This window comes from Vicia villosa, linkage group LG7 (genome assembly GCF_029867415.1).
Source record: "Vicia villosa cultivar HV-30 ecotype Madison, WI linkage group LG7, Vvil1.0, whole genome shotgun sequence".
Taxonomy (NCBI): domain Eukaryota; kingdom Viridiplantae; phylum Streptophyta; class Magnoliopsida; order Fabales; family Fabaceae; genus Vicia; species Vicia villosa.
The window spans coordinates 101,115,046-101,125,638 of NC_081186.1; the positions used below are offsets into that span (position 1 = coordinate 101,115,046).

Sequence of the window (10,593 nt, forward strand, 5' to 3'; positions counted from 1 at the left end):
AGTCCAAAAGCCTATCCACCATATTTTAAAGAGAAAACAAAATTGGAGATATATCTCCGTTGTTCACGGAAATGCATCTCTGGTAAATTAGTGCGGGAAGATTGAAATTTCTGCCACCCCACTATTTACCTACAAACCGAAAGTGTATATTCGATAAACTCAAAAGTCACAATTCTTAAAACAGTAACCGGCATGATCATCTCATTTCATCAACTTTCCATAAACCTCTACAAAAACCCTTTCATTCTCAATCAAGTTTTTCACTCCAAAGCTTCATTCTAGTGGTTCACCATTTCGAAAGGAGCTCAAGGAAGTGGAATTTAAGATAAACTTTATTCATTTCAATCCACATTGTTCACATTAATCAGGTTTTTCAGCTAAAAAAATTTCGCGTAAATACTGGAAATGTATTTTCGGTTGTCTGCTGAACATTACCGAAAATGTATTTTCGATTTTGTCTGTGTTGTTTTCCAGAACTTATTTCTTGTTGTGCATACTAGTTAATTTAATGTTTATTTTTTATATTAGGGGCTTCCAGAATAGCTTAGGGTGAAATTTTGTTTGCGCCAATCGATTGACACCTTATCCTAATCGATTGAGAGAGTTCAAAAATGTGTCATAAGTAATTAGGACAACATCTTAATGATAATTAACGATTATATATCTCTCCTTATCTTTTTTAACTTAATCAATTAATTTGATAGATTATTGTAATGGAATGGTATATGTTGTAACCTAGGTTAATGAATTGTATTTCATAATGTATGTAATAATATTCTTTGTTGCCTTCTTGCGAATACATAACACCTTTATCAATGCCTTCTTGCAAATGCAAAACTCCTTCCTTATCAATGCCTTCTAGCCATCTTGCACATTCACAAGTACATTCTCCTTTCCTTCTGCTTCCGTTAAGTTGTTGTTAACCAACTTAACCTTGGTTATTTTTATATGATCAAATTCAGTACATAGTTTCTTGTTTCTTTTCATATGATTTGAGCACCTTGTGTGAAGGTACTAAGCCATCGAATCCACTCCATCTTCAATTGTTGTCAACATCAACATCAATAGTTTAGAGTTAGAACTAGAGCTTTCCTGTGCCACATTTGCTTCTTCTTCTTCACTATTTTGAGTCTTCTTTCTCTTTCCTGACCAACACTCATCATCACAATATCCAAAATCTTCTTTATTTGATTTTTCTCATCCCCTCCTTTTCTATGAGACGATTCAGGTTTCTCGTCATGTTTGGTCTTCTTCTTATTCTTCGTCATGTTTGGCATTGGCACGTTGGTGAATGACAAACAAAGTCTTGTTATCATCTTTCCATACACCTAAACTGCAAAAATCACTATTATTTACCATAAAAAATGTGAAGGTTAGCATGAAAGGTGCTATTACCACCAATCATAATTTCTCATATGATATTTCTCACGTCTTAAAAGATCAATACTGCCTAAAATTGTACAAATCTTTTAGCAATATGTCGGATTTAAAATAAACTTAAAACAATCACTTGCAGTTGAAGAAATTCAGAATAGAATAAAAGCTGAGAAAGAAGTTGCGGGCTTGATTTTAGAATAATGACGGTCGATTACAAGCATATACTATGGATTCATATAGGTTTAATCATCTTTTAAATGGTTTACTTGTAATGCAAGTAAACAAGTAGCCAAAGTTAACCTCTAACAACTAATTAACTTGTAACAACTATAACTACAAACTACTTGACATACTGAATAATGGAAATTAACTTTAAAACTTCAATTCTACAACCATAATTAAGTGCTACACACATAAATGTAAAACCAGCAAATTATTTTAACACATGATTAGATAAACCAGTCTAAAACTGTTAACATCAACTGAGAGGAAAACAAAAACATATTCAAACAACCAGTAAGCAGCGGCAATAGAGTTAGCAAGAAGGGAAGACAGAATTGAGGAACATCTCATCTTCATGCTCAATATGTAGATTCTTGGATTCCATTAGAAAATCAATTTCTTCGCTTTTAAATTTCAGAAAGAAACCAAGTGTGATTAGTTCAGCGAGTGCAGGAACATGATCATGACTCTCGCGTAAAACGCCTTCAGATATTGCTTCAGAGAAATTTGAAGCATGTTTCATTTCATCGCCGCGAACACTATCCATCTTCTGGATTATAAACATAGAACTTTGACTTTCCCAGCGCACCCTTTTGTTTGATTTTTTTGTAATGACGTCCCCTGATGATAATGATAAACTATAGCTTACATTGATTGGCTCCTTTGTCTCGTGGAAACTCAAGTTTACAAGACTTTGAACAGCTTCATGTCTCTTACTTTGTTCCATTTTTAGGCTACAACATGCTAGAAAACCAAGAATAAGCTTAACCAACCCCCTTAAGTTGAAAATATTATTTGGATCAACATGCTCCAATTTAACATCATCATTCACTACCGATGATTCTTCTTTGGATAGTGATTCAGAGATATTTCTAGCACCAATGTTTCTGTAAATATCAGATAGTTTGCACTTGAACAATGGTGTCATGTTATGCTTAGGATACCATACAAAAACTTTCTCGCTCTCAAAAAGCTTCTTCATATGAAGGTTATCAGGAATAAAAACATCTTCCTTATCGGCCAGAAGTATATCATTATTTCCTGATGTCGTAGGTAGTTTCTTCAAACTGTCAGCGAGTTTTTTCTCCTCTATTGGGTTCAAAAGTTTTGAGATAGACATCCAGAAATTGCAGCACTCGTCATGTGATAGTTGCTTCACTGAACTCCCCCACTCATTCCAAAGGTCAACATAGTCTTCTAGTAAGGGCTTATTCTTAACTTCCAATACGTTGAAAAAAACAAGAATATTTTTATCATAGATATCTTCTAGAACATGAAATTTTGAACCAAACAGTTTAGCGGGGTCATGTACGATGCATTCCTTAGAATCAACCCACTTACCATCTTTGTTTCCATCCAGAATCCAAATCTTTCTTGCAGCATTCTCCTCGGGTTTCCAGTTGTGTTCACATAAGTACTTGTATATTTTCACAATAGTATCATGATCAGAGAGAGACTCAAGGTGAACGGAAAGCAAGGAGCACCCCTTCTCAACTTCAGTAATGACACCTATTGCATTGAGTTCTTTCTGGAAAGATGCAATGTTAGGTCCATAAAAATTCTCATCAATAAAAGGCCCATCAATTGGATTCAAGAAAGAACTCCACTTGGAATCATACAACAAACACTTATTTGGAGGCCTATAACCAACATGTGTCTTCAACCAACTTTTGGACAATCTTTTTCTGAAATCGTTGCCAAAGGAAAGCTTGTTGTCATGCATTAGAAGTTGGAACCACTCTAGCAAAGACATCACACTTTCAGGACTAATGGTGGAGGGATCTGAAGGAAAATTCAGACATTCGGGCACAAACTTCACTCCATCTTTCAATTCAGTAACAACGCCAATTCTCTTCAGCTCTTCCTTGTACTCATGTATTCCCAAACCACACCCTTTGTCACTGTAATCAATGAAAGGGAGACAAGTTATCGACGATATCAATTTCCACTCCGGACCATATAAAATGCATTGTTTTGGACACCTAAAACCATCAACACTGGTATGCAACCACTTCGATTTACGTATGATGGTTTCGAAATCAGAAGGAAATCTATATTCAGTTCCCTCCAGCAGCCTGCAACAAGAGAGAAATGACATAACATTTTGTTGGTTAATTGAAGTTTCTGATGCCTTTCGTTCGAAGAGACTAGCAAATTTTTTGATGGCATCCATAAAATCAACCAAAACCCCTGTTTGCTTCAATACATCTTTGAAACTGAAAATCTTCTCCCCATAAAATTTATGATCAATAACAGGAAGATCATTGAATACCTCCAAAATGCAGCCCCATACCGGGTCATACAAGAAACATTCACCCGGTGTTTTGAAACCCATGTTTGTCTTCAAGCAGTTTTTTTCCTTAAGCAAATTTAAGAGACTAATAGGAGTATTCGAGTGTCTGATGCATTCCATTATCAAATGAACAGCCTCAGCTGTCAAAGAGGCCAAATTTGAGGGTAATTTTAAATGCTCGATGACAACTTGGTAATTTCCACTTACATCAACTATCACTCCTAGCAACTTGAGCTCTTCTTTGTAATTATATATTTCCTCACCAAAATGAGATTGATCGATGAAAGGTATGTTACTAATCTGTGACGCAACTTGCCATCCGGAACCATTCAAGACAGATCCAACAGGAGACCTAAGACCATGAGATGTCTTTAACCAACTTCCCTCTTTGATGCTATCGACAAATTTGTCCAAAGGAAGAAGACTTTTACGGAGATATCGGATGAAGTTAAGCATCAAAAGAACTTGACTCTTGCTTAAAGAGAAAGAAGATGCACGAGACATTAGCTCTATTCCGATGAATTTACATGCTTCCTCACAACTGAACATCACTCCAACTCTTTTCAACTCGTCAGTGTACTCGTTTATTCTTTCCCCATAGAAGCTCTCATCAATCAGGTGGATGTCAACAAGAGCTGAAGCACTATGCAAAAGTGTTCCCAATGATGAACCAATTAAGAATGACTTTGAAGGAGGCTTGTATCCATTACTTCTAACTTTAAGCCAGCTTCCTTTTTTAATGCATTCCAAGAACCTCACCGGTAGGACACTATGGTTTATGTTCCGAATCCAATCCAAAAGCAAAAATGCATTGTCGCTTGTAAGTGGTGTATCTGCAGCTGAAAACCCAGCATTTGGAGGAGATAGATTAGGTATGTCGGAGGCTTTAACATAGGTTCTGAGGAAACCAATAAACATCTCTGAATCCGTACAATGGCCTGCATAAGAAGATGTATTTAGGTACGACTTTCCTAGCTCAACATAATTTTCATTTCTCCATGGATTAGAAACAATCAAATGTGCCCATTTGCTCACATTTGCAGGCAGAAGAACCACACCTCTTTTTTTATTTATTTGTCCATAATTGTCCACAAGTGGCATCGAATTACATAGACTAGAAACCTGCTGGCTTGTCATATAACCCTTGGACAAAGAGTGGTATAAGAAATGAGCATATGCAATGGCAAGTTTGCAGTTATTATTAATGGAATTGCAGATGACTTGTGCAAAACTGTACAAACTCAAAGTGCGAAAATAAATATTATTTGCTAACCAATTCCGCAAACTTTGCTGCTTATTGGTAAACTGGAGGATAGCTTGTTGTGTATTTTCGGGCATAAAATATTCATTTGTTGCACTTGAAAATACACTGCTCCAACTGATCAGCCAAGAACAAGGACAAGTCTCACGTGAATCTACTAATACTACTCGCTTGGCATAGGACTGTGTGCAGTCGTTAATACTGAAAAAAGATGGTATCCCATTAGAATCCACATATTTAATCAATGGAATGCGGGTGATGCTGGAGCCTTTAAAACTTTGCCAGTTTTTAGCAACAAAATGTAAAAGCTCCAGATAGAGATCTTCGGATACTCCATCCACAAGATTAGCACTCTGGATGCACTTTGCATACCAATCAAAAGTCACTTGTTTCACCCCTAAAAAGTTGAGTACTTGATCATACTCGGTTTTGTCAAATGAAGAACTCAAGATTTTCCTACCATCATGAGAAGATAGGTCAAGCAAGTGCACTCCTTCCTGCTGGGCCTTTGTCAAAATACTCCAAAATTCAGGTAGTAGCCTGCTAACTTCACGAGGCTTACAGAAGTGCTTTTGGTTGGAGAATGTCTCAGTAGGAACAATTTTTTCTTCAGCCAGTTTTTCTTTGATTTTCACCCACACATTAGTAAAGCTCTCAAGAGGAGGATTATCCATTGGAATGAACTTGAATATATAAGCCAATCCACATACTGGAGCTTCATCTAATCCAGTAACAAGTGTTTTGATTGCATCTATAAATGCCGATGGAACATATTCAAGTATTCCTTGATTCCACTTATTATCCAAGAGAATTTTCTCTCTTGAAGAGGCAAGGACAAAATCCGCTTGAATTATGAAGGGAAAATTAGTCACCATCTCGGTAGGAAGAAACGCATAAACCCCTGGTAAACTTTGATTCTTGTGAAGCCTCTCCTGATGCGGGAAGGCCAGTGTCACAACATACTCTTCAACACCCATTCTCCTTTCCACCATATTTTCCAACTTGATAGGAAACTTTTGCTTCCACATGTAGTAGCTGCATTCCTTCTCGTCACTGCGATTTTTCCCCGCAGATAGATGGATTGTGTAAGACTCAGCATTCATGTTTTTCGTCGACACAAAGTTAACCTCGCTTGAAATAGATACACTAGTTTCAGATGTCATATTTGGGTCCTCTTTATCTTTTCTAACAGAAAGGTGTCTGATTTTTGAAAGGAACAATAAAACTTCTGGGTGAATGCTTGAGAGTTGCTGTTTCACCGGATTCACTTTGTCGGGCTTCAGAGGCAAGATAATTGTTGTAGTTGGAAGAGAATTTTTACCATATATCTTTTTTATGTCAAAAAGAGTTGGCTTTTCATTAACCCATTCCGGAACTATATAACCAAGACTGCAATGCGGACAAGGCATCTCATTGAAGCGTATCTGATATCCGTTGCTAAAAACATAAGGTTGTGCAGTAACCAAAAACACACTCTTGAAACCAATTCCTGAAATTCAATCATAGGAAAGATTATGTCATATATTTTGCACAAGAAATCCAATTGATCGAAATATTCTCTGCATGCAAACAAATTAGTTGACAATGACATTGATTCAATGAAAGCAACTATAATAACATGAGTGTTTCTAAAGGCAAAAGTACAAAATTTAGTAACAGACATTTACATGTGGTAATAACATACCTTTTTCGCCTATGTAACCCATGTTCCTATTGGCTTTTTTAGTTGATCTTCCAACACTGCAAATAGACTCAATATTTTCGCGAGAGAAACCCTTTTCATTGTTGAAAATAAGCAATGTGGCTGGTGCTCCGGTGGCTGTTATGTCATTTGAAGTAATGATAAACTCCAATGTTGGACTCACTCCTTCAAGATAGTGGTTATCTTCAGCATTCTGTAGAAAGAGAGAACTACTTATTAGACTCAACTCGCAGACTAAACTATGAAAAACAATGACTTGGTAAGCAAGAAACCTGAATGAGCTCCATGAGGAAATGAATATCTCTGGTATAGAGTTCAGCAGATAGATTCTTGACAGCTTGGTGAAGATCCTCAGTCAAAGGGTTTTGTTTCTGGACACCAATGGAGAACTTTTTCCTTCTTATTTCTTCTATGTGTTTTTTCATTTTATTCATTTTTCGCAGTTCTCACTCCTCAAATCCTTTGACAAATTCATAGTTTAAAGTTAGTTATAAAATAAATGCAGAAAAATGCAATAGAAGAATGGTGACCTAGTTAAGAGTTTTTTTGTTGAATAAAGTTGATGATATTGTAAAGAACATTGATCAATCTTACCTCAACAAATATAGAAGCTTGATTCAAAACTAAACAAGTGAAGTTGAACCTCAACAAATATTGTACTGATTTGATATTAAATACTAAGAAATACATAAACTCGGTCTTTCTTCTGTTTCTATAAACACAATCATAGTATAATAATAATTAGGGTTCATATAAAATCTAATTATAGAAAAAGTACTCTTAAATTATTGTAAATTAATTTTCTACTAAATAGTTTAAGAGAAAATAGTGTACTGTGTAAAATAATTTTATATACCGACAAGTATTCCGTCAAATCACAATTATATTTAAAAATATTTTTATGCCATTATAGCTTATTAATTTTTCATTGTCGATAGTCTAAAACTATTTTACCTTGTATCCATTAAGCTTATAGTTTAATATCAAAAATATTTCTTAATATTCTAACATTTTGTTTAAGTATAATTAGTCTTTCTCAGAATTTAAGTTGGACCTAACTCATTCTTACAAAACCGACTTATAAAAAGAGGATTGCCCCTACTTATAAACACACAACATATATCATATCTCTAAGTAATATGAGACTAAATCAGCGTAAAAATAAATGGTGGGTAACTCCAGCGGCGTGTAGCGTGACACTAAATGATAGGTGGTCCAACAATCTTGATACTAAATGATAAATAAAATACTGTTTATATATATATATATATATATATATATATATATATATATATATATATATATATATATATATATATATATATATATATATATATATATATATATATATATATATATATATGGGTCCGGTCGGTTAATCATCCATTTTATCCGCACTTTTTTGTATATGAGCCAAATTTTTAAACTCATACTCTCTAATACATTAATACATTTGTTCTGCTCCACTCCGTTTTTTAGATTTTTATAAGTACGGATGGGAATAGGTTGAGCCAAATTAGACATTGACAAATCTAAGTGGCAGACTAAAAATATTAAAATTAAGTCGGACCTATAGGTTGTCATAAACTTATTTTTAGGTCTGAGTCTAACATTTGTGAAAGTGTTAGTCTATTATCCGACCTAAAAATTTATTTCATTTGAACATATAAATAATCAATTCAATTAATATTTATATATATTAATTTTATGATACAGTTCATAAAATGTCTTCAGCCAATTTTCATATCTTCTTCAAAATACCTAAATTTTATTTTCATATTTTACATTAATTGATGATTTTACATTAATGTGAGAAGTATCTTTTTTTTTAAAAGTTATAAAATAAACCTAAATAGTAAGATGATGGTTTGTACGATGAATGATTGTTTAAAATTATTTTTACTTTTAGCCAAAGAAGAACCTTTAGCCATTGTATGAACAAAGAAGAAAAACTTTAACATCTATGGCTATGATTGCATTTAACTTCATACTCGGAATCAATACAAATAAACTTACAAAAGAACAAATTTTAATATCAAATAATAATAATCTCAAAAAAATTACTAACCTTTTTGATAATGAACTGATATAGCCGGTTCTCTCTATGACTTCAACTCTCTCTAATAGCTTCAAAGACGATTTTGTTTCTTTTAATTAAAAATAAATTGAAAGAAGAATTTATATTGTTTCTCTCAATTTCTTTCGCCTAATAACTTGCGTAAATCAAGTTTAATATCTTTCTATAATATATGAGGAAGTTTTTGTAGGCACTATATAAGGAAGTTATTGTTTTATATTGCTTTGATTTGAAGTGATGAGCTTCAATTTTGTATTTCACTTTTTTAGAAAATTTAAATCTATATCAACATTCTTATAGGTGTGGTTGTTTTATTTTGTTTTTATTTATTTTTATAATGGTACAAATATTTATTAAAATTATTATAAATTTTTTTAAAAATAAATAAATAATTTATTTAATTAGCTTCCCATAAAATATAATTTTAAGTATTTTATCATTTTATCATGACCTAGATATCAAAATATAAAAATATTATTAAATTTAAAGCTATTTTAAATCTTTTTTAATAAAAATAAAAAATGTTGTGATCTTCTTGATATTAAAATTTTAAATAATAAATATTTAAGTTATTTAAAATTATTCTTTTAATTTAGAAAAATATTGAAATAATTTCTAATATTTTAAACATTATTGAAATAATTTCTAATATTTTAAAAATTATTGAAATAATTTCTACTATTTTAAAAATTATTGAAATATTTTTAAAATTCATCACCTAGTTGACATATAGTACACATTTCATCTGACTTTTTATGGTGATAATAATGATGGAAACATCGCGCATATCTTGCTTGTTGTATTATATGTTCTTCCCTTTTTTATTTTTATGTTGTAATATGTTTTCCTCAATATATGAAAATATTTTTGATAAATTCTTTGGTACCCATGAATTTTAATTGGGTATCAGTACCCTTTAGTGTAAATTGGTTTAAATTTTATTTTTTTTTTCAAAAATAAAATAAAATATAAAGATGATGTGGCAATGAATACTACTATCTGATTGGACAAGAGTACCGGTACCCAATTAAATTCAAGAGTACTAGAGTGTTCACCAATATTTTTTCTGAAATTTTTCTTCTGAACTAATCACATTTGGTTTCCTTCTGAAATTTAAGAGTGAAGAAGTTGATTTACTGATGGAATCCAAGAATCTGCAGATTGAGCATGAGGATGAGATGTTTCTCAGGTCTGCCTTCCCTTCTGGCTAACTCTATCGCCACTGCTTACATGTGTTTTCCGTTTGAATATGATTTTGTTTTCTTTTCAGCAATGGATGCTTAGTTTGTAATCTAAACATGTCAAGTAGTTAGTAATTATAGTAAGCTAATCAGTTGTTAAATGTAAGTCATGGTTAACTAATTTTGGTTACTAGTTTACTTGCATTACAAGTAAGCCAGTTAAAAGATTGTTAAACTTATATAAATCCATAGTCCATGCTTTTGTAATCAACACTTGTTATTTTATTTTATTCTTAGCTTTTTAAACTGCGAGTAATTGTTATAAGTTGGTTTTCAGTCGAACATATAGGTAAGAGATTTATACAATCCTAGGCAATATTGATCTTTCAAGACATAAGAAATTGAGCTGGTGGAGATGAAGAATGGCGAGAAGGTAGTTGACTACTTCATAAGATTGGTGACTATCACTAATCAAATGAA

At 32.8% G+C, this 10,593-nt stretch overlaps 1 protein-coding gene across 1 annotated transcript; it reads right to left on the reverse strand.

Moving 5' to 3' along the window:
• Positions 1-1,769: 1,769 nt before the first annotated feature.
• Positions 1,770-9,031, reverse strand: LOC131618053 (uncharacterized). Its single transcript, XM_058889317.1, has 4 exons — positions 8,924-9,031; positions 7,128-7,315; positions 6,838-7,048; positions 1,770-6,642 (listed from the first exon to the last, which is right to left on the reverse strand). Exons 2-4 carry the CDS (start codon positions 7,287-7,289, stop codon positions 1,913-1,915), a joined length of 5,103 nt encoding a protein of 1,700 aa, XP_058745300.1. The 5' UTR covers positions 7,290-7,315; positions 8,924-9,031; the 3' UTR covers positions 1,770-1,912.
• Between the last annotated feature and the right edge of the window lie 1,562 nt (positions 9,032-10,593).

What these genes read in the sequence shown, in the direction of transcription:
- LOC131618053 (XM_058889317.1), bottom strand. Translation starts at nt 7,289, where the DNA reads ATGAATAAAATGAAAAAACACATAGAAGAAATAAGAAGGAAAAAGTTC. An exon ending in TCCTCATGGAGCTCATTCAG is followed by an intron (nt 7,049 to 7,127) that starts GTTTCTTGCTTA and finishes CTCTTTCTACAG; the next exon opens with AATGCTGAAGATAACCACTA. An exon ending in GGGTTACATAGGCGAAAAAG is followed by an intron (nt 6,643 to 6,837) that starts GTATGTTATTAC and finishes ATTGAATTTCAG; the next exon opens with GAATTGGTTTCAAGAGTGTG.